The 27,035-nt window shown below is 40.8% G+C and overlaps 1 protein-coding gene across 2 annotated transcripts in view; it reads left to right on the forward strand.

Moving 5' to 3' along the window:
- The window catches only part of LOC124878680 (ubiquitin-conjugating enzyme E2 E2-like), a 94,256-nt gene extending 72,010 nt beyond the window's left edge, over positions 1 to 22,246 (forward strand). For both annotated transcript variants that reach the window (XM_047382754.1, XM_047382755.1), the window contains exons 5-6: positions 13,231 to 13,378; positions 21,549 to 22,246. In XM_047382754.1, coding sequence (XP_047238710.1) covers positions 13,231 to 13,378; positions 21,549 to 21,646 — 246 coding nt within the window. In that variant the 3' untranslated portion in view covers positions 21,647 to 22,246. The remainder of the gene's footprint in view (positions 1 to 13,230; positions 13,379 to 21,548) is intronic.
- The last annotated feature ends 4,789 nt before the right edge of the window (positions 22,247 to 27,035 follow it).

Raw genomic sequence — 27,035 nt, forward strand, 5'->3', positions numbered from 1 at the left:
GGTTCAGTCTTATATTAAAATCACCCCCACATATTAGGAACCCATGACATTTTGTTATCAGTTCACAGATGGATCTATAAAAACTCCAGTTGCTACCCGGAGGAACGTAAACATTTAGCAAATTAACCTCAATATCATCAATTTTGCCATTAACCAAAACGAATGTACCCTCTTTGTCCTAATGTTTAGAAATATATTCAAAGTTTACTGTTCTAGAAATAAGAATCACCACCCCTCTTCGCCTCCCAGAACCATGTGAGGAAAAGTAGACATATTTAAATCTTGATTTATTTAGTTTTGCATGCTCAGCATCGTCAAGGTGCGTTTCTTGCAAGAAAGCTATTTGAATTTGGTCTCTTTTTAATTTTGATAGTATTTCTTCTCTCTTAATTGGGTTGAGTACACCATTGATGTTAAAGGAAGCCACTTTAATTGTTCTATTCATCTATGTAAACCCACCCACCCCTTCACCCCAGATTTGAGTGAGCCTCATGCTTAAAAAAAACATTTAACAAATGAACTAGCAAAAACTGAACAAATAACACATGAACCAACTTCGAACAAAGCATAATCAGTTCAATTCCCAATGTAGGGGTCTATGAACTAGATCCTATTGAGCATCCAGGAAGACGCTTTAAGGGGTGATCCCTCTTCATGTCCTTGGTGTGAGGGGCCCATATTGAATACGTGATGTAAGTGAACACAAACCTGACTGCTCAGTTGATCTGTATTTCAGTGGGACATCCGTGTCTTAGAGTAAAACTCACCTCTCAAGTATGACCCTGGCCCTGTCCCAATACCCACACTTCTAACCTTGTGTCCCTGAATTGCGCGTTCCCGTTGATGGGTTCGTGTGCGTAGTGTGTCCCAATTCTCCAGAGTCGTCCTTAGCCCCGCCCCCTTTGTGCCCCACATCTGCCCTTCGGCAAAGTCCGCTTAGATGAAGTATATTACCCACAATTCACTGCTGCAGATGACGTTCTGAGCAAAAACCAATCACAACCGTCAATGTAACCAGCCATCAAATCAGAATAATAAGAACTGCATAAACTTTAGACAGCAAGCCAACAAATATATTTTTTTACTGGTTTTCCAGGCTCAACATTTTAAGATACCACTGGGTTCAGAGTGAGTCTGAGCAGTCAGTATGTCATAACACTGAAGTTACCTTTCAAACAAACACTGGTTATGCGAGAGTCTGGTGTATAAGCCTCTTTTGTTCCTGCACTTTATTCTCTTCAAAACAATTGCTTGTTGCAGTTTTAAGTTGTTTTTTTTAGCAGCAAGACTGTGAAATCAGCGCTGGTTCCCGCCCTTTTTGATGTTGCAGTTACGGTGCAGAGGTGCAAGTCGATGACGTAACCCCTACTGTCCCAATTCTCCAATTTTGCAGGTTGTAACTTGCGCACTTCAACCCTTACATGCACTTGTACAAAGTACACACTTCATAGAGGGGCGTAGGGTGTAGTGTGGGTATTGGGACAGGGCCCATAACCAGTCATAACAAAACCCACAAAGTGGAATAATAGCATAAATCCTTTGCTCTGCCAAGCCTTACGGAGGATCGCTTATTTCGTTTTAAAACTCAGAAACTTTACTATAATGGAGCGAGGTGGCGCGTCTTCAGATGGGCGAGGCCCCAGTGAGCGTTGTGCTCGTTCAATGTGGAGGTCAGTTATATCGCCGGTGAGCTTTAGTCTATCGCGGAGGAGGCTTTCTATGAACGCCGTCACCGTAGCACATTCATTTTCGGCTCCCTCTGGAACGCCGTAAATCCTTACGTTTTCCCGCCTCGATCGGCTCGCTAACTCCGTTTGCTTATCTTCTAGCCGTATGTTTAGCTTTAACATGTCAGTCAGAACCTCTTCTGTATTCAGAGTTCTGTCTTCTAACTTTCCAATACGCTCTTCCGCCTCACTCAGTCTATTGTTTACCTTGGCGATTTCTTCTTTTATCATTCACAGTTGTTCTCTGTTTTCTTTTTGACATCATTTCAGCTCCTCCAGGATCAATTCCAGGTCGCCCATTGCTGCTAGTGTCTTCGTGTTACTTCCCCGGCTAGTTGTTAGCTTTAGCCTCACTTTCACGACAGTTCCCTCCTGCCTCGTCGTCCAATGGCAAAAACAAACGGATATCCAACCAAATGTCTCACCCCTCGTCTTTGTCGCTTACAGCTTGAATAAATTGCTCCATTTTTAGGGGATTCACATGAAATTACTCGGGTTCTTTCGGGAGCTCTCTCACCACGCAGCCATCACCATGATGTTCTGACCGGAAGTCCCAGAGTTCCTTTTTTAACTCACAAACAGAGTTAAATTAATAGCGTGGGATTAGATAGTAGCACTGCCCTGAGTCACTTAAAACAAAAACAATCAATTTTAAAGATATTTATTTTTATTTTTGCAGCTGCTGTTTCAGCAGTTGTGGAACAGTGTACAAACATTCATTAGCTCCAAATGAGTACAGAAAATCAAACCTCGTTTTGAATAACCTTGAAAGCATGAAACAAAAATCCCAGTGAAAAGCTGTTTGGTTAACCAAAATGATTGGTGAATAAAAGTGTATCACTTATCTGACAAAACACATTTCCTCTTACATTGCACTACAAACAGGTCCAGCATTGTATTCAAATACCATCAACTCTAACCCAGCTAGTTGAATCCATCTTCTGACAAGATCATTTGAAGCATTTTCTTTATTGACCACATCTTCATCGTTTTTCAGTGATAAACTATGGCCATCTAAATATTTTAGCCAGTTATACAGGTCCTTCTCAAAATATTAGCATATTGTGATAAAGTTCATTATTTTCCATAATGTCATGATAAAAATTTAACATTCATATATTTTAGATTCATTGCACACTAACTGAAATATTTCAGGTCTTTTATTGTCTTAATACGGATGGTTTTGGCATACAGCTCATGAAAACCCAAAATTCCTATCTCACAAAATTAGCATATTTCATCCGACCAATAAAAGAAAAGTGTTTTTAATACAAAAAACGTCAACCTTCAAATAATCATGTACAGTTATGCACTCAATACTTGGTCGGGAATCCTTTTGCAGAAATGACTGCTTCAATGCGGCGTGGCATGGAGGCAATCAACCTGTGGCACTGCTGAGGTCTTATGGAGGCCCAGGATGCTTCGATAGCGGCCTTTAGCTCATCCAGAGTGTTGGGTCTTGAGTCTCTCAACGTTCTCTTCACAATATCCCACAGATTCTCTATGGGGTTCAGGTCAGGAGAGTTGGCAGGCCAATTGAGCACAGTGATACCATGGTCAGTAAACCATTTACCAGTGGTTTTGACACTGTGAGCAGGTGCCAGGTCGTGCTGAAAAATGAAATCTTCATCTCCATAAAGCTTTTCAGCAGATGGAAGCATGAATTGCTCCAAAATCTCCTGATAGCTAGCTACATTGACCCTGCCCTTGATAAAACACAGTGGACCAACACCAGCAGCTGACACGGCACCCCAGACCATCACTGACTGTGGGTACTTGACACTGGACTTCTGGCATTTTGGCATTTCCTTCTCCCCAGTCTTCCTCCAGACTCTGGCACCTTGATTTCCGAATGACATGCAGAATTTGCTTTCATCCGAAAAAAGTACTTTGGACCACTGAGCAACAGTCCAGTGCTGCTTCTCTGTAGCCCAGGTCAGGCGCTTCTGCCGCTGTTTCTGGTTCAAAAGTGGCTTGACCTGGGGAATGCGGCACCTGTAGCCCATTTCCTGCACACGCCTGTGCACGGTGGCTCTGGATGTTTCTACTCCAGACTCAGTCCACTGCTTCCGCAGGTCCCCCAAGGTCTGGAATCGGCCCTTCTCCACAATCTTCCTCAGGGTCCGGTCACCTCTTCTCGTTGTGCAGCGTTTTCTGCCACACTTTTTCCTTCAAACAGACTTCCCACTGAGGTACCTTGATACAGCACTCTGGGAACAGCCTATTCGTTCAGAAATTTCTTTCTGTGTCTTACCCTCTTGCTTGAGGGTGTCAATAGTGGCCTTCTGGACAGCAGTCAGGTCGGCAGTCTTACCCATGATTGGGGTTTTGAGTGATGAACCAGGCTGGGAGTTTTAAAGGCCTCAGGAATCTTTTGCAGGTGTTTAGAGTTAACTCGTTGATTCAGATGATTAGGTTCATAGCTCGTTTAGGGACCCTTTTAATGATATGCTAATTTTGTGAGATAGGAATTTTGGGTTTTCATGAGCTGTATGCCAAAATCATCCGTATTAAGACAATAAAAGACCTGAAATATTTCAGTTAGTGTGCAATGAATCTAAAATATATGAATGTTAAATTTTCATCATGACATTATGGAAAATAATTAACTTTATCACAATATGCTAATATTTTGAGAAGGACCTGTATTATGTCTTTAAAATACTCTTTAAACAGCTTGTGTTTGGCTTTAAATCTAATGACCAAATATGGAACAATAAATATGTTTTCTTGATAGAGGGTGGATAGTGGATCCTAAAATGATGCTCAGATGTCAGGTTCCCATGTGGATTAACGGACTTGGTCTGTGGTGCTCAGCAATCAAATGCTTCAAATGTGTTATCATACCATAGTGAGGGAACGAGAAAAGACAATGTTCATTATTTCCAGTACCAGTTTTTGTCTTCTGCTGGAATAATGTCCCCAGACAAAGTGGAATGATTTTAATGAGGCAAAACGTCTGAACAAAACAAACCAATGTAATTACCAACACACAGTTTTCTTTCTTTCTACGTACCCCTAATCAAAACTATATATCCTGCAAAGCAAATCCTGTCTGATTTCAAAAAGTAATTTTAGCTCATACTGAGCAACACCCCCAAGAAGGTCAGGTATTATAATATGAAGGAAATAGTTATTAGTAAAATTAAAATACTTTCTGACACACAAAATAGGTTATAATTCCCTAACTCTGGACGATTTCTTCATTTTGCCAACATCCCTGTTATACACTGTTGCCTGCAGAAACATATAAAAATCATAATTGCAGCATCTTAAGAGACATTTACACAAAATGGGCTTTGAATAGCTTGTCAAATGCTCCAAGAGAGTGTTTTTCCTGGCATGGGATGAGGCACGTCTCCATGACGATGTAGAAACTGTCTGTCATACTCTTCTGACGGCCAAATGCAAGGAGGTATGGCTGCTCACCCACTGGCCCAGGAGTGGTTCCTCCAAACTACAGCATAACTAGAGTTAAAAAAAATACACACCCAACATTAGGAATAAGATATACAGCTCCAGACATTATAGAAGATGTAAAGATTCATATCTACTAGTGAAAGAAATTGCCTACTAAGACTTCGTTAAAGCTGCCTTTCAGCCACCGTTGTTTATGCATGTCTATGCAAGGAAAGTTACACATTACTGTATATACTTTAATCCAAATCCATTTTATTTTTAAGGTATATTAAAAAACTTTGTTCAACCAAAGTGCTATACAGTACTAAAACAAGTCGAACCAAGACACAAATAATAAGAATCAAACAATAAAAGCAAAATAAAATATACTACAAATCATATAAGCAACCATCATAAGCTAATCAGATGATCTAAGGACCTGCAGTGAAACATAAGGTCAGAGAGACCATTGAGGCTTTTAAAATTAATTCCTTGGCACACAGGCTGCCTCATGAAAGACGACAAGTCTCTTGACTGCATCACATGCACTGATTTTGGGAGCCTTCTGTCCTGCTGGTGGTGGTGGAAGGAGATATATGAGCAGATATAATTGAGTTAGACAGTTCAGAAGCAGTAGACCATCCTGAGAACTCTGACAACAAAATTATCAATAGTTTTATCCTGCTTTAAAAGCTTTAGGATGCTTGATTGAACTGGCCTTTATATCTCACCGTCATCGGAGAAGACTTTCAGCACCACACTGCCTGGTCTATTGAGGTCACTGAATATTTCTTCATCAGCTTCAGTCTCTGTTGCATAATGTAACGTTTACATCAGGTTGCAGGCAAAGTCGTTTAATGACTGGAAAAGTAGGAAGGCAAATTTGTAGCTTAAATCAAGAGTAGAACAACACTAATTAAACAGACGTTATAATTTGCTTTATTTCAGTTTTTAATTAGTATTTTATGTTGACTATATGGTTAGCATAGAGAACACATTACAAAACTAAAAATACAATGTCTGCCCCCTTTTACTCTCCATGGGATTGTAAAAAGAGTTGTAGAGAATTAAGCATACTTTAAGAACACTTTAAAATGAATGTCTATCATTCCCCCAACACAGGTTAAACAAATGATCAAAAACCTTTCTGATGGAACTGATGAAAGGCGAACCTCATTCAACCTCATCCACAATTCACATACTTGTGCTGGTCACCACGCTTAACCTCGATCAGCATGGAGTAAACGTAGATAAAGTAAAAGACAAGTTACATGTCAAGTTCTCTCTTCAGTGTACGTTTGTCTGCACGTTGGGATGTGATCATTGACACTGACCTCTGCTACATGTTAGCTGGAAAAACTGAGAGAGCAAAAACTGTTGTCATAAGATTAATTAGCAGAAAACAGAAATGGTTTGTTAACACAGTAGAAGAAACTGAAAAGCACTGATGGGTACAGAAATAAACATTTTACAAAATAATTAAAATTGGGGAGATTGCACAAAAAACAAGGATGTTAAGAAAACAGAAAAATATATTTTCAACTGGGACCAGAAATAAGTATGTTTTTGATAAAATAGAAGGCATCATCTACTAAAATGATAAGAGACCAAAAAGAGTTCAGATCATTTTAGAGGGGTAAATGAAACATGCTAGAACCAGATATGGATATGAGGAACGACTCTGAGGTTGTGTTCCTGAAATATGGAAACAGATACAGATATTGACTTGGATTATAAACTATACGGCTATAAAATGTATGATGTAGACAAGGAAACGCATATTAATTTATACTCTGTGAATGAAGGTTGTGAGAACTACCCAGAGGAGTAATTTATGGAAAACATCAATATCAATGGGACATTGCCTATTATTCATTCCAATGGTAGGAGTTTATTTGCCAGCAAACTACAAGATTATTTAAAATAGATGGAAAACAATTTGAACATTAAAGCAGTTACAGAAACATTGTTATAAGACTGAGATGTGGTGGAGTTGCATTATATATCAGCACAGCTCTGAAAGGGAACACTATCAGACATGGTTTTATACATGAATGCGGTTTTATACCCGCATTCGGGTATAAAACCATCTCACTCAGACACACCCCCCGTAGCGAGTCAGGAGTTGGAATTGCAAGCATTGATCAAAGCTTTTGATGCTTTATACCTTCGATCATATGCTTTACTGGAGATAATATAAATCTACATGTAAATGTAAACTTTCTGAAGGTTTGTTAGTGCTTTGAACGTTAGCCCATGTTGACAATGATGCTGTTAACATCACCACTCAGAAACTGGACCCGTTCTGTCCGGCTTCAGCGCCGGCTTCGGTCATTGGTCAGTCAGTGCCTTGAACCAGTGGCTCCAACTGATAAAGCTCAGGCACGCTGGGCCCCACAAAGCCTCTCAACCTCTGGTGATGGAGGGGGGCAAAAAATCCTCCACCTCAAAAAATCTATTTGTGGTGAAACTACCATCGTCGCTCTGCTCATTCTTCATGTTTCAGTATGTAAAATTAAGCTAGCTGTCACTTTCCTTCGTCCTCCTGACCACACCCCTTTTAATCCCCTCCAATTATCCCCTCAGTGTCTCTTGGCACCACCCACTTTGGTGGCATTTTCCAAATGGGGATGGGTTTATGCTTTTACATTGGGTTTAGTTCAATTTTGACAAAATATTGGAACGGCAACAGATTTTAACACTTGTTCAGGAAACCTGGCTGGATTGAATTTAATCAGTGATTTCATTTACTCATCGTATAGTCTGGGTCTGTTTCCTCTGATACTACAACCCACAACAATTACATTACAGACTGCAACAGTCATTGATGATATTTTCACCAATGAATGGAAACCTGGTAGGTGGGATCTTCATGCCAGATGTTAGTGACCGTTCACCAGGTTTCTCAGTGTGTGGGAACTATTAAGGTAACACAGGAAACTACAGCAGGGAAGATAATTAGAAACAGATCTAAGAACAGCTTGGAGGCTGAAATGTGACTTAATAAAACAATATTGGGAAACAGCGTATGTACATGATGTGAATAAGGCATACGATTGATTCATGATTATAGTGCAAACTTTATATGATTTTCCTGTTTTACTAAGAAAAGTGCAACAAACCATGGATGACAAACAGACAATGCAATGCCTGAAGGAAGGAAAACTACTAATAAAGATGTTTTCTATTATTAAGAACTAAGAAGAATTTGTTCTCTTTTTATATATGTATAACATTAAATATTTATTTGTGAATAAATAAAATAAATAAATCAAATATTAGGATGAGCTAATTTCCCTCCATGTCCCTAACCTTAAATATAGCAACATTCAGTTCAAAGTTCTCAACGATGTTTCTGTCATGAACTTGCTTATACTCAACACAGCGGACAGTGAAACTCTCCTACCAGTTTCAGCAGCATCTTTACATGGTCTGGGGTTGATTCACACCAGAACCCGTCCGTCTCTCGGACACAGAACCCGTCTTTTTCCTGCACTGTATCATGGCTGGACGTTCCCTTATTGTTTAAACAGATGAACGTGGAACCTTCAGGTATCTGGACATTCGATCCAAGGAGGAACCAGACTTATGGACGTCCATAATTCTCTCCCATATATTTCGGCTAATTTTAGATTTGTTCCATGATGTCACAGAAGGAAGCATGTTTAAGGTGCTTCCTATAAATACATCCACAGCTGTTCCTTCAGTTAACTTAAATGTTGTGAATAAAATTATCAGAAGCTTAAAATGTTATGACATTATCATCTTAATTTTAATAAATTGCTTCAAGGCATAGTAAGGTTAGGGTGTGAACATCTCACTTAGAAGAAAGTCATGAAATTATTCTGGTATTTGGGAAACAGATAAATCTAACTGACCTAAAGCAAGAAATGTATCTTCTGATTGGATGTCAGGCAGTGAGAATAAAAAGGTTGTGTGTCTTTATGTAGTGTAGGTAAATACTGTACCTGGTTCCAGCTGTGTAGAACGCTCTATAACAGTAGTATTAAGGTGAAGGTTGTTGGGTATTATATTCATGTCTGTAGGCCAGTGGATTTGACCTGCAGTCATAACTTGATGCTTAAACAGAAACAATTTTCCAGAGGAGTCAGTCTTCTGATCCAAAAGCCACTTTCCTGGCAGTCCAGATGGAGGGGAAACTGGGCTCATTTAAGCTTTGTTGGCCTCCTGCTGCCTCGGTTTCCAGTGAGGCCCGGTGACCAATCAGACAGCAGCAGCTGCTCCCTTCACGGGCTCACTCACTAATGTTAGGATGAAGACAACAGTTAAGACTGACACTGATAGATCCTGAGGACAAAAAGGACATTACCTCAGTTTTTGTGTTGCAGTCCTACACTTGTTTGCTTCAGAACCTCAGTGGCTGAAAGATTTTTCTCCTAACGTCACATCCTTGGTCTAAACCACAGTGTAAATGTTGTTAAACACTCCATGGAGCAAGCTTGGCTCATTCAGTTACCTCCTCCTTAACTTAAGGATTGTTATTAGCTGTGATTCATTTTGGTTTCCTTTTAGATTTATGTATCTTCTCAGTCCCTACAAAAACATCTCTTGGAGCATTGGTCCAAACCCCACAGGAAGTTGGCCATTTTGGATTGAAGTTGCCATTTTGACCCTGATTTCGCCGTTTCTAGACAACATATCTGAGCGAACTCCTCCTACAGCTTTTGACTTAGAGACTTAAAAATCACTCAGTATACTCTTAAGGCCTGGGGATCAAAAGTTATCAAAAGCTTTTTGATACATGAAAGCAGGTGGGCGTGGCCACGCCTCACAATATGACTTCTCGCCATAAACGACGAAATTGATATAGATCCTACAAGGAAAGTCACAGACAAATGAAACCTTCTCAGATTGATCTGCCTCTAGGGCTGAAAAATATTCACTGGTCAGATGCTGACATCATCGAAGCCCCTCCCCCTGAGAACAGGAAGTGTCATGTTTTCCTTTTGATGGTCCATATTTGGTGTCCTTCACCTAATCAAAGTGAAACTGTCCCAAGTGACAGATAACATGATAGTCTAAGACAGTCTTCATTACTGACTGATTTGGCTGGAGGTTGTGGCTGTGGCGGCGTGGCGAATTCTATTGTCACGCCACGGCCATACGTTTGGCTCTAAATTACACATACATGGTCTGATTCACTCAAAAATAAATATGGTTGATCTTTGTCAGACCCCAAACAGCTCTATTGGATTACATTGGAATTTGGATCAACAGCGGCCCCTAGGACACTTCAAGTGCTATATCTCCCCCATACATCATCGGATCCACTTGAAATGTAGTATACATCATCAATGATAAATGCTGAATATGTCGGCACCGTCAATCGATGACATAATTTTAGCCCCGCCCACTAATAAACAAGTGAGTGCAGCTTCCATCTGGAAGGTCCGATTTGCTCCAAACTGAATATGGTTGATCTTTGTCAACCCACAAACAGCTCTATTGGATTACATTAGAATTTGGATCAACAGCGCCCCCTAGGACATTTTAAGTGCTCTATCTCCCTCATACATCATCCGATCCACTTGAAAAGTAGTATACATGATTATGGATCAATGCCGAACATGTTGACACCGTCAATTAATTACATCACTTTAGCCCCGCCCACTAACAAACAAATGATTGCAGCTTTCATGAGGAAGGTCAGATTTCGGCCAAATTTTGAATGCTTCTCGCCAGTCCATAACTCTGCATGATCGACCATCATATGACATGTTGCTCACAGTGCCATTTAGTGTCGACATGTGGAATTGGGCAGCAGCCTTGTCAGTGGCGTGCAGGTAGCGATGGCAGGCTCCCGCGGTCGCCGCAGAGGCTGAGTTGCGCTGAACTGAGAGGGCCTTCAATGCTGCTTGCAGCTTTAATTTTATTTGTTTCTGTTTGTTTATATTAGCTAGAAAACCTTAAACTTTGGTTTCATAACGAGATCTTTGAATAGTGTGTAAAAGTCTACTATGATCCACCCTAAAACCTCTGCTGTGCATTTATTCCCTTAGAGCTGTACAGTGTATAGAATTGCAGTTAGTATCACTATATGCAATATTGCTGTCACAAACAAGTACTTGGTTGAAGTTAAGTATAGACCAGTTACTAATAGGAAACGTGTACCGTGGTTTTGAAAAGTTGGTGAATGGTGAGTTGTGTTTTTCACTAAGAGAAACCGTGATAAAATCATGATTTCACTGTAAAAAAAAACTGAGATGATCTTCTTGTCACTAATACTTACAAACACTCAAAGTGATTTTACAATAACAGCTTCCTAATGTTTAATCATTGATTATTTGGATTGGTCAAACCCAGGCTGGATCATTCTACACCAGGGGTTCCCAAACTTATTAGCCTGTAATCCCCAAAATAACAGTCGCAGGTACTGGCGACTCCCTAAAAACACATATAGTTTTTAACACTCTATTTACAGAACATTGAGTGAAATAATTATATATTTTTAAATGAATTTATTTTTTTTTTAATGACATTCATGGGTGCAGAGCTGGTGGCACAGGGGTGGCTAAGTGTACAACCCATGTACGAAAGTCATAGTCCTTGACGCAGACCGTTGCATCAAAATGGCATTCCTTTAATTTTTTCATATATTATTCAATTATTTTGTGGGATATTTCATGGTGCATTTATTTATTTCATGATAAATTCATTTACTGAATTTGTCCCTTCTGGCCCTCCATACACCTCAGCGGTCATATCATGACCACTTGGTGTGTCGTGACCCCCCAGGGGTTTGGGAATCCCTGTTCTACGCTGATTACAGGGCTTTTGGTGAAATCTTTATTAAGTTTGTTAAAAGTTCCAGTTTTTGTCTCAGTTCTCACAGAGATATCTGTAGAAACCAGGATCTTGTGTAGTCCCATCTCTTGAGCAGGATGAATTGGTAGCCCTACTGTAGACTAATGATCAATGACACAATGTAGTTGGCTGACCTTCCTTAGCTATGATTAGTTTTACCACTCAGCTTGATCAACGATTTTGACAATATTGTGTTATAAATCCATTCAATAACATTGTACTGTATGTCATATGAATCTGATTCTGTCTATATGATTGATTGGATTGGTTTTTATTAGAATATGTATTTGTATATAACTGGATGCAAACGGTGCCTTGAGGTGACATTTGTGAATGACACTGACAGACTGAATTAACGCTGTTTCCTGTGGATATTTGTTTTCTATTAGCATGACCTCAGATTTGTTCTTTCTTCAGAATGAGGCCTGCTGGGGAGAAAAACAGGCAGCAGCTGTGTGCAGAGGCTTAGGTGCCTCCATATTACTGAAGGGAAGTGGTATCATAAACTATTAGCATCATACATGATGGGATTACAGCCTGTTAATGAGACTGCACAGCCAGCCAGGGATGGCTTTCATGGCTGCCAACGTTGGCAGAACCCATTCAGACATGAGACTTAAACCGCAGCATCAATCAGCTCACCTCCCACCTGCCTGCCTCTCCTTGTCACATTTGTGCAAACGCCTTAATGTTACAGAGAGCATCCAGTTTATTGTCCCAGGTGTCTGTCATCATGAGTCATGAGTCCAACCCTCTCGATACCAGGAGTGTGAAACCTGTGAAACCCGGGGAGCTGGGTTGGATGTGCACATGAGGATTATTTTTGTCTCGTAAAGAAGTGATGTGGAGAAAGGAAACGACTTACAGTCTGAAACAAGCATATCCACGTCAGTAGCTTCAACTGTAGGGAAGCAGAGAGGTCAAAGGTGACTCTTTAATGATGCTGAGCTCTGTGTGCTGATGTTAGGTTCTGCTGTGCTCTGTTCACGTCAGATCCACAGGGATCCATTAGCTTCACCTTCACACTGTAAGAGTACAAAGTGTGTGTTACTGACTTGGTGAGAGCAGCAGCTGTGGTTCTCCTTCCGCAGCCTGTTTCTTACATCTGGTTTTGGTTCAGCAGCTATTTGCTGGAAACAGTTAGGCTTGTATTATTTGTACAGAATGAACCTTTTTGTCCTCATGTCTCCTCTTTCTGTTGCAATGTGTCAGAAATAAAAAGCTCGAGGTTGCTGCCGAAACTGCTTACACTGAACAAAGTCTCTCTATGTGCCACCAGGTGACGTTCCGTACGAGGATCTATCACTGCAACATCAACAGTCAGGGCGTGATCTGCCTGGACATCCTGAAGGACAACTGGAGTCCCGCTCTCACCATCTCCAAGGTCCTGCTGTCCATCTGCTCCCTGCTCACTGACTGCAACCCTGGTGAGGCTCTGCCTGCCTGACTGACATGTACTCTGTGTTGATAATGTTCAGTGAAGCCTGTCATATTAAAGCTGTAGTCGGGCTCTTTGCAGCTCAGCAGAGTTTGTACAGATTAAAGTCCCTAAAATCTGCTCCACTGTACTGTAACAGTAACCTAATGTTCACTCCAGAGGAGATTTAGTAACCCCAGCTCTTCTGTTGCTCTATTTGACTCTCTTGCCTGCTTTTATAGCTTGATCCTCTGATAATGAGACCTTTGACCCCACTGGTGGGCTCTAACCACTGTTTAAAACAACACAGCTGCTTTCCTTTTGTGGTAAAATAATATTTCTCTTCTGAGTCTGTAGTGGAGGTAGTGATATGAAACACTGACAGACCTTAGATCCTGAATAGCCACATAAGGCTCAGGTCTTATTTAGATCACCTGTAGGAGGTTCCTCCAGTGGATAAGGAGATGACAGAGAACAGAATACAGCACTGCTGTGAGTGTTTGATTAATCATCATAGTTCATCCCCGGCAGTAGACCCAACCAGAGAAGGTCTACACAGAGGTCCTAATCAGTCTGGAAACATTTGGGATTATCAGATGTGGATGAGTATGGAAAGTCAAAGTAGGAATCTTCCAGAGTTCCCCATCTGTTGTCTAAATGTTGTCTCCTTTCATCCTACCAGTCTTCTTTGTGTGCGTACTTCATTTTTTTCCCTTCCCTATGTCCTTCATGCTTTCATTGCCTATATATTTTTATGTTCTCCCTTGCTTTGCTTTAATCGCCTTTTGGATCTTATATAAGCGACTAGCATCACAGTATGTTGTTATCAGCACCACACAGTAGGTGTCCAGATGTCTGACTTCTCTCTGCTCCTCAACTTTTTCTTCTATTTCATGTTACTGAACCATTATCTTCTTCCTGTTGCTACTCTACAGTCTGGGCTGTCTTTCTTCCATCCCTGCAGCTGCGATATTTAACTGGGACCTGCTGGTTAAACAATCCTGTAAACTGCTAACAGCGTTCTGACGGTTGGGGGTATTGGTGGATGGTCAGATTTAGTAGTGCTGATTGTAAAGAGAGCTCTGAGTGCTTTTTATCCTCCGTTATGAAATTTAGCAGATAAAGGAGAACTGAGGTTTCTCTCCTTCTTGCTCAGTTGAAGTTAGATTATTTCTTTCCAACAAAAGACATGGTTGCACTTCACCTAGTCCCACGCTTTCTGCCTCTTGCTTCATCAAAGTCAGCCTGCTTCCTGCTCTTCTCTCTGCTTGTATTTTTATCCTGACATAAGAGTGCTGAATGTTGGCTTTCTACCTGAATAGCTTCCAAGTAGCAATGCACGATATATTGACAATGGTATCGGCCGATGTTAGTCATTTTTTAACATATGTTATTGGTCTGATAAAGTAAAACTGGGCCAATATTAATAACCGTTATGTATTACCATCTTGTTGCTGTGTGTGTGTAATGGTCTCTGGAAGGGGGTGTATTTGTTTAGGCATGCGACAGTGATGCAGTGCAGGACTGTAGGGTGTTTACCTGAAGCAGAGAACCAATTTTAGGGGTGTGGCTGGATTTTATTTTATTTTTTATTTTATTATATATTATTGCAGTGCTTCATTCTGAAGCTGAAAGGAAGTACTCCATGGTTTTTAACACTGTTGCATGTAAATGTACTCAGCACCTCAAATCCAATGCTCTGTAGAACCTGCTTTGGCTGCAGGTGTCTACAAACTTTGAACATATGTGACTAATGAGCTCCATGACTCAGAGCACCAGTCTAACACAGGTCAGTCAGATACCTCCAAAGGTTTTACCACCAGGAGTCTCGTCCCAGCTGCTGTCGAGGAGCAGTGAAGGAAAAACTAGCAGACTGCCACAGTTGGTTGGAATGGGAAGGGCTGGGATATGGAAGGATCCCGTCATCCATGATTGTAAGCCTGTAGGGAAAAAGCCCAGCAGGGATTAGTCTGTGCAGCCTGTAGAGCCAGGCTTATCACACAGCTCCATCAGCATGCTGAGCCTCGGCAGCAGACAGAGCCAGAGGTGTCTGCTGAATGAGCGAATCAACAGGCAGCTGTGGGCACATTTAATGCCTCCTCTAATACTGGCTTGATGAAAAGTTCTGATCTGAATAAGCTGCTCCTGATTGTAATGAAACACTGATGCTTTGTGGAGATCCCAGACTGGATATTTCTCCATCTCTGTGACACACAGATTCTGCTGTAGCTCAACATGCTGGTACAGAAAAATCAACTCCAACCACAGGAGAAGTGAAAAGACCGACATTGACTGGACAGCCAGAGTAAATGTGAGGTTCAGGGTCTCTAGAACGGAGGTACAGAGGTCTACCTTCTACTTCTACTCTAGGTAGATTTTTGATAAACTGGTTGGTTTTGGTGATCCAGAATGCTTTTTGGATCATCTGGTTCACTGCATTTGCACTGCAGACTTTGACAGATGAAACATAGTGAGTTTTATTTGTTTCTCCAAAACAATCGGCACAGAAATCACCGTAGGACTTATGGGATAGACCGGAACAAAGTAGCATGTAGATGTGAGGTGGAGGAAAGTGGATGTATGTTTCCTAGATTCTACAGAATAAAATGGGTGGTGAACCTACCTTACTCTGATAGCCCTACATAAAATGAGGCGACTGGAAGAGTAGTCGTCTTGCAATCAGAAGGTTGTGGGTTCGATTCCACCTTCCTCCTGCCATATGTCAATGTGCCCCTGGGCAAGGCACTTAACCCCAAGTTAAGTTGTTGCCTACCGATCTGCGTATCGGTGTATGAATGTGTGAGTGTTAGTGAGTGCAATTGGGTGAATGTGGGTCTAGTGTAAAGCGCTTTGAGCGGTCTGTATGACTGGAAAAGTGCTATATAAGTTCAGTCCATTTACCATTTAAAGTCCAGTGCCAACAACTGCCTTCAGAAAAGCATTTGCCACCCTAACACATTTCTTCTGTTTTTGCTTTTTTGTTGAACTCAAATGTGTCAGATCATCAAGCAAATGATAGCATCAGACAGAAATAACCAGTGGAAATAAAAAAGACCCTGTTAAACTATGAGTTTATTTATTAAAGGAATAATTCTCTCCAAACCATCCTGGGCCTACGTGAAAAAGTAATCACCCCTAAACCTAATAACGGGTTGTTCCACCCTTTGCAGCAGCAGCAGCTGCTATTAGGTGTTAATGGTACCTGGTAATGAGTCTTTACCATCACTGTGGAGGAACATTGACCCACTTGGTTTGCAGAATTGTTTTAAGTCAGACACATTGGATGGTTTTCCAGGCTTGAACAGCATATTTAAAGATGTTTAGCAGCATTCCTGGTTTGTGGAGTCATGAAACATCCATTACATGACCATCACCATGTTTAACTGTCAGTGTGATGCATTTTAGTTTTAGGCCTGATGTAAGGACAAGCACGCCCCATGCCAGGGGTCAGCAACCTGTGACCCCCGAGCTGCATGTGGTTCTTTAGCTCCTCCACAGTGGCTTTTTAATAACTTGTTTATAAGTGAGCAATGATTTTCTATGCAAAGCAAACAGGAGAGCTTACTTGTAATAGTTCTAAATTGGCCTCATTCTACCTAAGGTGTAATTTTCCCACCACGTAAGACGTTTGTTTTTTTAATTTAGAGCTCAAATTAATTGAAGAAGTCAACAATAATTGTGTTGTACAGGTCCTTCTCAAAATATTAGCATATTGTGATAAAGTTAATTATTTTCCATAATGTCATGATGAAAATTTAACATTCATATATTTTAGATTCATTGCACACTAACTGAAATATTTCAGGTCTTTTATTGTCTTAATACGGATGATTTTGGCATACAGCTCATGAAAACCCAAAATTCCTATCTCACAAAATTAGCATATTTCATCCGACCAATAAAAGTGTTTTTAATACAAAAAACATCAACCTTCAAATAATCATGTACAGTTATGCACTCAATACTTGGTCGGGAATCCTTTTGCAGAAATGACTGCTTCAATGCGGCGTGGCATGGAGGCAATCAGCCTGTGGCACTGCTGAGGTCTTATGGAGGCCCAGGATGCTTCGATAGCGGCCTTTAGCTCATCCAGAGTGTTGGGTCTTGAGTCTCTCAACGTTCTCTTCACAATATCCCACAGATTCTCTATGGGGTTCAGGTCAGAAGAGTTGGCAGGCCAATTGAGCACAGTGATACCATGGTCAGTAAACCATTTACCAGTGGTTTTGGCACTGTGAGCAGGTGCCAGGTCGTGCTGAAAAATGAAATCTTCATCTCCATAAAGCTTTTCAGCAGATGGAAGCATGAAGTGCTCCAAAATCTCCTGATAGCTAGCTGCATTGACCCTGCCCTTGATAAAACACAGTGGACCAACACCAGTAGCTGACACGGCACCCCAGACCATCACTGACTGTGGGTACTTGACACTGGACTTCTGGCATTTTGGCATTTCCTTCTCCCCAGTCTTCCTCCAGACTCTGGCACCTTGATTTCCGAATGACATGCAGAATTTGCTTTCATCCGAAAAAAGTACTTTGGACCACTGAGCAACAGTCCAGTGCTGCTTCTCTGTAGCCCAGGTCAGGCGCTTCTGCCGCTGTTTCTGGTTCAAAAGTGGCTTAACCTGGGGAATGCGGCCCCTGTAGCCCATTTCATGCACACGCCTGTGCACGGTGGCTCTGGATGTTTCTACTCCAGACTCAGTCCACTGCTTCCGCAGGTCCCCCAAGGTCTGGAATCAGCCCTTCTCCACAATCTTCCTCAAGGTCCGGTCACCTCTTCTCGTTGTGCAGCGTTTTCTGCCACACTTTTTCCTTCCCACAGACTTCCCACTGAGGTGCCTTGATACAGCACTCTGGGAACAGCCTATTCGTTCAGAAATTTCTTTCTGTGTCTTACCCTCTTGCTTGAGGGTGTCAATAGTGGCCTTCTGGACAGCAGTCAGGTCAGCAGTCTTACCCATGATTGGGGTTTTGAGTGATGAACCAGGCTGGGAGTTTTAAAGGCCTCAGGAATCTTTTACAGGTGTTTAGAGTTAACTTGTTGATTCAGATGATTAGGTTCATAGCTCGTTTAGAGACCCTTTTAATGATATGCTAATTTTGTGAGATAGGAATTTTGGGTTTTCATGAGCTGTATGCCAAAATCATCCGTATTAAGACAATAAAAGACCTGAAATATTTCAGTTAGTGTGCAATGAATCTAAAATATATGAATGTTAAATTTTCATCATTACATTATGGAAAATAATGAACTTTATCACAATATGCTAATTTTTTGAGAAGGACCTGTATATAGACTTAATAAATGGTGTTTTATCTAATAAGCAGGTGGGTTCACAGCTGTAGCCACTCATGTACTCAGTGATTGTCATTTATTTTTTCAGATGAAAACACAAAATCATTTTATTGTGAGTTTATTTCTGTTTACCTGCTCAGCAATAAATGAAACATGCAATATTTTAATGAAGGAAAGTAGAAACCTAATTATTAAGGTCTGAAAAAGGCTCTCAGACCTTAATAAATGAAATATGGTTTTCTAACCTTTTGGGTTGAATGTTTGCTAAATTGTTTGTCTGGAACATGTTTTTGTCTATTAAACCTTTAAAAACCCTGGTTGTGTTTAGCCATGTTTAATGAATGGCTGTGTGCAAGGCTGTTTTTCAATAAAACCTGCTGAGGGTTTGTGGCCTGACTTAATGTGAAACTAATATAAAATCAAAAAAAGGATGGCTGATAAAGAAAAAATCCTTTGTGTGGTATCTAACATTTTCAATTTATAAAGATATAAATTTGTCATTGAAAATCTCGCCGTAAAAGAATCCTTCTTGAACTGCAGTCTGGGGCCACATAAAATTATTCAAAGGGTACAAATGGTCTCTTGACCACACTTTGGGCACCCCTAACTTTGGTAGTTTCTAATCAAATGTGTGAGCATTTACACAGCAATGACTTGTTTGAAGAGTTTCATAGCACTGAAACAGCTCTGCTGAAAGTCACTAATGATATTCTTATGGCCTCAGATAATGGACTTGTGTCTGTTCTGGTTCTGTTAGATCTCAGTGCTGCATTTGATCCAGTCGACCATAATATTCTCTTAGAAAGGCTAGAATATGCTGTAGGGATCAGGGGAACAGCGCTAGGCTGGTTTAAATCTTATTTGTCTGACAGACTCCGGTTTGTTCATGTAAATGATAAATCATCTTTAAACTCCAGGGTTAATTGTGGAGTACCACAGGGTTCAGTACTTGGGCCAATTCTCTTTACTATATATATGCTTCCAATAGGTCAAATTATCAGGCAGCATAGGATCAATTTTCACTGTTACGCTGATGACACTCAGCTTTACTTATCCATAAATCCTGATGAACCCAACCAGTTAGATAGACTACAAGCATGTCTTGAAGATATAAAAACTTGGATGACTTTACATTTTCTGCTTCTAAATTCAAGACAAAAGTTGTCGTCTTTGGACCGGAGTCTTTAAAAAAGAAACTGCTTAGTCAATCACTTAACCTGGATGGCATTAAATTGACCTCTGATAATAAAGTAAAAAATCTTGGTGTTATTTTTGACCAGGACATGTCATTTAAATCCTATATTAAACAGGTTTCTAGGATTTCCTTCTTTCACCTCTGGAACATTGCCAAAATTAGAAATATCCTGTCCAGGAGTGACGCTGAAAAACTAGTCCATGCATTTGTTACTTCAAGGCTGGACTGTTGTAATTCTTTACTATCAGGATGTCCACAAAATGCAGTTAAAAGCCTTCAGCTGATTCAAAATGCTGCAGCAAGAGTTCTGATGAAAATTAAAAAGAGAGATCATATTTCTCCTATTTTAGCTTCCCTTCATTGGTTCCCTGTTAAATCCAGAATAGGATTTAAAATACTCCTCCTCACATATAAAGCCCTTAATGATCTAGCTCCATCATACATCAGAGATCTGATTGGTCCATATGTTCCTAACAGAGAACTTCGTTCTCAGACTGCAGGTTTACTGGTGGTTCCTAGAGTCTCTAGAAGTAGAATGGGAGGCAGATCCTTTAGTTATCAGGCTCCTCTCCTGTGGAACCAGCTCCCAGTTTTAGTCCGTGAGGCCCTGTCTACTTTTAAGGCTAGGCTTAAAACTTTCCTTTTTGATAAAGCTTATAGTTAGAGTGGCTTAGTTTATCCTGAGCTATCTCTGTAGTTATGCTGCTATAGGCTTAGACTCAGTTCATCTTCTTAGCTGTCTTTCTCTCCTAGGTGAAACGACTAAAGGAACTACATCCATTAACATTTTACTTTTCTTTCCCATAGAAAGTACTCCTGGATCTGTGTTCTCTTTGTGTCTCTGCTCTGTTCTCTCAAACCTCCAGTCGGTCGTGGCAGATGGCCGCTCACACTGAGCCTGGTTCTGGTTCTGCTGGAGGTTTCTTCCTGTTAAAAGGGAGTTTTTCCTCTCCACTGTCGCTACATGCATGCTCAGTATGAGGGATTGCTGCAAAGTCAACACCAGTGACTGTCCACTGTCTCTACATGCTCATCTAGGAGGAGTGAATGCTGCAAGTCACTGACTGGATGCAATCTGCTGGGTTTCCTTAGACAGAAAAACTATTAACCAACTTTAACAATAAACTGAATCTGACTGAACTGTTTGTTAGTTAAGATTAATTGGAATGTATGAACCTGACTTGAAATTTGTATGATTCGATTGAATTGACTTTGCCCATTTTGAATTTGTAAAGTGCCGTGAGACATGTGTTGTGAATTGGCGCTATATACATAAAACTGAGTTGAACTGAATTGAATTAGGAGTGGTTGCTTACCTCCCTGCAATGAACACACCATCCCCTCAGTGACATATGATGGTGGCAGTGTCATGCTGTGGGGATGCTTTTCTTCTGCAGGAAGCTGGTCAGAGGAGCTAAATTCAGGACAATCCTGGAAGCAAAGTTGTTAGAGGCTACAGAAAACTGGAGACTGGGGTGGCGGTTCACCTTCAGCAAGACAACCACCGTAAACATACAGCCAGAGATAAAATGGATGCTTTAGGTCAAAGCAGATTCATGTTGAAAAATGTCAGAGCAAGCAGCTGCATTGAATGCTAAGAACAACTCTGGTACACCAAAGATTAGCACTCCAACAGACAATCCGATTTAAATGGGTCTGTGGTAACTCTATAATGTTTGTGTTGCAGCTGATCCTCTGGTTGGAAGCATCGCCACACAGTACCTGACCAACAGAGCCGAGCACGACAGGATAGCCAAACAGTGGACCAAACGCTACGCCACATAGAGCAGGCCTAGTTCTGTGAGACATCCCATCAACCACACGTCCAACTCTTCCTCTCCTCTGGGTCTAAGGAAGCCAACCCGTCCCTGTCATCCAGCCCAACCCGCTGACATATGAACTGTTATTTGTTCCATGCTGACTTGAGAAGCTTCTTTTTATACAAAGAGTCTTTTGGGATTGTGTTTTCCAATAGACTGAATGTTGATATGGTCATAAAAAGCTTTAATACTGTTCTTGTTTTTGTTGACGTTGCTGTTCTTAATGCATTGTTTATACCATGGTTTGCACTCTGGTCATGTCCTTCATTGAAAAGTGTGCGTGTATTATCCATGGCTCATGTGATGTAAAAATGTTCATAATGAGTGAGTGAGTGTGTGTGTTTGTTTGTGTGTGTAGTGTTCTGTTTTAGGCCCAGCCTCTGGTCAGTAATAGTGCATGACATATGGATGTGTTCATGCAGTGTAGTCCCAGTATCGGTTCTGTCCCTGCAGATTTGTGGCATGGAGTGAGCTGATCATCATGTGTGACATTAGGTGTTAGTTTGCTGTACATTTATTGCCTTGTTGGGAACACATACTGAATTAAACACTGGCTGTAATGTGACAGTCTGTCTCTGTTTGCTGTTTCCTTCTGACTGTGTCGTACAGACGGACCCATCTCTGAACCCATTTCCTGTCAGAGATGAACCACTGCCACAGAGGTGAGAGTGATTTAGTGGTGAAACCTGACGCTGTAGGACCTAGTTCGTATTTATTTTCTGCCGAACTCGGTGCTTAAGTCAGTGCTGCTGAGTCATGCTGTACACAAATGTCCTGAATCACTTGGAATTCTGTGTGACTGAATTCTAAACCATCATGGGGATGACTGTAGACCTGACAGATGTCCAGCAGATGTCAAGGAGTGTAAGAAACTGGCTGTTCACGGAGTGCTGTATCAAAGCATATTAATGGAAAATGGTGTGGAAGAAAAAAATCTGGCAGAAAAACTTGCACAAGTAAGCAAAATAACTGCATCATTTTCAATAGATTGGGAGACATTCACAAAGTGTGGACTGCAGCTGGAAGAGCTTCAAGTTCTACAAAACAAAGACTTATCCAGGACATGGAGCACAACTGTTACATTGCTTGTAACATTTGCTTGCAAATCAGAAACATCTTACTGGGTGAAGGAGAAAAAGGACTGGACTGTTGCTAAGTGGTCGAATGACCTCTTTCAGGATTAAAGTCAATTTAGCATTTTATTTGAAGATCAAGGTCCCAGGGTCTGGAGGAAGAGAGGAGAAGCACCGAATCCAAGCTGTTGAGGTCCAGTGTGAGGTTTCTACAGTCAATAAGGATTTGAGGTGCCATGTCATCAGCTGGTGGTGGTCCACTGGGCTTTTATAAAGTCCAAAATGTCAGTGTAACCACCTACTAGGACATTTTGGAGCAGTTCATGCAACCCTCTGCAGACAACCCTAAAGATGAAGATGCTAATTTTCCAGCAGGACTTGGTACTGTTCCGCACTTCCAAAAGTACCAATACCTGCTTTAATCACCATAGTAATGCCACCAAACTGACCTGACCTAAACCCCACAGAGAATCTATGTATTACCAAGAGGAAGATCAGGGCTACCAGAACCAACAATGCAGATGAGCTGAAGGCCTCTAGCAAAGCCACCTGAGCTTTCTGAACACCTCAGCAGATCCACAGTTAGACCTCCTCCATCCCCAATGAATCCCACCGATGCGGGAATTCATGCAAAAGGAGCCCAGACCAAGTACTGAGAGCAGATAATGTACAGAACATAGACATATGGTTCAGTAGGTCCAAAATTCCTTTTCTGAAAAACTGTATTTTGGGTTTTTATTAGCTGTAAGCCAGAATTATAAAAAATGAAAAGAAATAAAAACTCAAATGTTACTTATAAATACAAAGTTATTGATTAAATTGATGTAGATGTGAATACACTTCTGGGTCATGGGCTCAATTCTAGGCTCTGAAATGGGGAACCTGCGTGTGCTACTGGCTGGAACAGGAGGAAAAGCAAACAGATCCTCTGCTGTGTTGCTAGGAATTTGCAGGGATTGTTACGATGCATCATTATAAATGACCTTGCTTTTCTGGACTGTTACAGTTAGTTAACTTTTGTTGTGCTACTAACAGCAGGTTTTTCATCTGCTCTGACGAGATTATTTCTCTTATCTTGCTTGACGTAACTCACAACAAATTGGCCAATCTATATTAACAATATAAAAGACAAATATGTCTGCTAATTGATTTGTCTCCCTTGATCTTTTAATTCTTTTCAGAGACTCACCAGATTCTGTTGTTTTGTTGAGAGTACATATTTGAAGAGTTCTGAGTTTATCATAAACAGCCACAATACTTAAGCCTGAAAGTAATATTAGCAACATAAAAATAGTTTGTTGTAGGAGTTGGCAATCGGTATATTTTAGCTTTGCTAATCTGAAAACATAGCGTCACATAACTGTCCTGAAAAAAAGTTAAATCGAACATTTATGTACGTAAAGATAAAATATTTTCCAATGATTTTACTAAATTCATTTTGTTTGTTTTGCGTGAGTTTGGCGCGTTCAGCAGATGATCAATGACAGCGATGTTACGCTGGAATGATGTTGAATAAAGTGTTGCAAGGAGTTTTACCATAGGAGAAATATCATGGCCTTTGTTTGTGATTGGCTCCAAATCAGAGCTTAGATAATCCTACATAGAATCCTCTATTATCGTCTATTTTTTATATTTTTATTATTGACAACCCAAATCTGTTGTCACATGTACAGAAGATTCTCTCTCCCTGTCATCTGTCATTCTATCGATGCCTCCTTCTGGCCAAAGTGACAGCAGACATTTTGGCATCCCAGTTAGCACCGGCATTCAAATGTGCTAAATCCACACTCAAAAATTGCTCTCGCAAACCGTTTCAGGCTTTGAAAATCGCATTGCTGGAGGTGAGAGATGATATTTGCATACCCTCCTCCAATAAATTTGTGGGTTTAGATCATTATCATATGTTTTGCATATTAATGAAGGCAGATCACACTTAAAAGTTTGTGCCGCAGTTCTGCAGATTTTGCACACGCAATCCGATTACCATCTCGTTTGTAGATCAGCTTTGCTTTTGAACATCAGGCCCTAAATGTAATATTTTAGTATTTTTTGCTGTATTTAAACTTCTACATGTGATCTACAATTCCTAAATAGCATTATTTTTTGTTTTGGTCAAGTTTAAGGACAACTTATTTCCATCAAACCACAATTTCAGTTTGTTAATTTTTTTTTGTTACATCACTGAATAAATTCTCCAGGTCATCTCCAATGGAAAAATACATGAATGCCATCTGCCAATAATAACATTTTCATATTCTCACAAACTTTGCATAAGTCATTTATATACATGAATAACTTAGGCCCCAACACTGACCCCTGAGGAACCCCAAAAGCAATGTCCATTTAGAATAAATGATACATCCTTTCTGAAAACTAACATTAGAAAAGACAAAATTATTATTGAGTTCCCCTTTAATCTGTCTTTATCATCTTATGTGAGCAATTAGAGCAGTTAGCATGGCTGGCTTTACTCCCTGCAAATATCAGCCTCAGTATTTCCAAGTGAGAGCAGATCCTAAATCCTCTGAGAGTTTTTGAATCCAGAGGTTGAAAGGTCAAAAGGAAAAAAACAGAACAACATCCTCTTATCTGTCTTGAGCTCTCTCGTTTCCTCATAGTTTGAATTAACTGCAGACCTATAGTGACATGTCATAGAAAACACAGCTTCCTTTAAAAAAGCTCCTCACATCTCTTCTGTTCCTCTGACTTTATTTTTATAACGCCTCAAAGATACTAAAAATAGCTAACTTTCATTCTTCACTTCTGCACTGTTGTCAGCCTGACCTGGCCCTACTTGGTTAAGGTACATTCACTGAACTGGAATGAAAACGGCTAATTCCAGTTACCAGATGATTTTATTGCATCTCTGTAATTGACTTTTTCTAAGATGTAGAAAATTCACATGTTGAGTTTCACCATCTGACCAGTCAGCCTCATGTAAAACCTACCATATGACATCTATCATTCACTCCACCAGCTGTTTAACACATTACATCACTACAAGGAAACGTATCCTGTAGAGCTTATTTATGCTACAGAAACATTTCTCAATTCAAAAGAATTTCTTCCTCTTGTGGGGCAACGACTGGAAATTGAATTTCATATTAATAGAGATGTAGGCAAGTTTTCATTTATCTTGAGTCCTAACAAACCCTGGATCACCAAAGACCTGAAGAACCTGCTTAACAAAAAAAAGAGCCTTCAGAGAGGGAGACAGGAGATTATTAAGGAGTATACAGAAGCAACTTAAAGTCAAGATAAGAGACAACAAGACGGTGTACAAGAAGAAGCTGGAGAACAAGCTCCAGCCAAACAATGTCAGAGATGTGTGGTCAGGGATTGTGAAGATCACAGATTTTAAGCAGAAAGATCGGGCCGATGGATGTCTGGAGGGAGCCAATGAACTGAACACATTCTTCAGTAGGTTCAGTTCAGAACCAAGCTCAGCATCCTCCTCTCCTGCTCACAGCCAAACAGACATCCCACCCTCCTTTGACCCACAGCTTTTCTGTCACACCTCAAATGTTTTATCTTCCATCTCAGCCATGGACCCTTCTGCTTCTACATGTTTGTCTTCAACCAAATCGGAAGATGCTGATGCTCCCTTTGCTTCCCCCTTCCACCTGTGTGTCTTAAGAAGTCAAGTGAAGATGCAACTGGAGAGACTGAATAGGAATAAGGCTGCAGGTCCAGATCATGTCAGCCCTAGAGTCCTGAAGGCCTGTGCAGAGCAGCTCTGTGGGATTCTGCAGCACCTCTTCAACCTTAGCCTGGCCCAGAAGAAGGTTCCGGTGTTGTGGAAGACCTCCTGTCTTGTTCCGGTACCAAAGAAAACTCACCCATCAGTCCTCAATGACTATAGACCTGTTGCCCTGACATCTCACATCATGAAGGTCCTAGAAAGACTCCTGTTGGCCCACCTGAGTAAGCAAACAGTAAACCATCAGGACCCCCTTCAGTTTGCTTATCGCTGTGGAGTTGGAGTTGAAGATGCCATCAAACACCTGCTTCAACAAACCCACTGTCATCTGGACAAAGCCAGTAGCACTGTGAGAATCATGTTCTTTGATTTCTCCAGTGCATTTAATACAATCCAACCTGATTTGCTTTGTCAGAAACTCCAGAAGACTCAGGTGGAGACCTCAACAATCTCCTGGATCAAAGACTACCTGACAAACACACCACAGTTTGTGAGACTGAAGGGTTGTGAGTCTAACCAGGTAGTCAGCAGCACAGGAGCACCACAGGGGACGGTACTCTCACCATTCCTTTTCACTCTGT

This window comes from Girardinichthys multiradiatus, chromosome 13 (genome assembly GCF_021462225.1).
Source record: "Girardinichthys multiradiatus isolate DD_20200921_A chromosome 13, DD_fGirMul_XY1, whole genome shotgun sequence".
NCBI lineage: Eukaryota > Metazoa > Chordata > Actinopteri > Cyprinodontiformes > Goodeidae > Girardinichthys > Girardinichthys multiradiatus.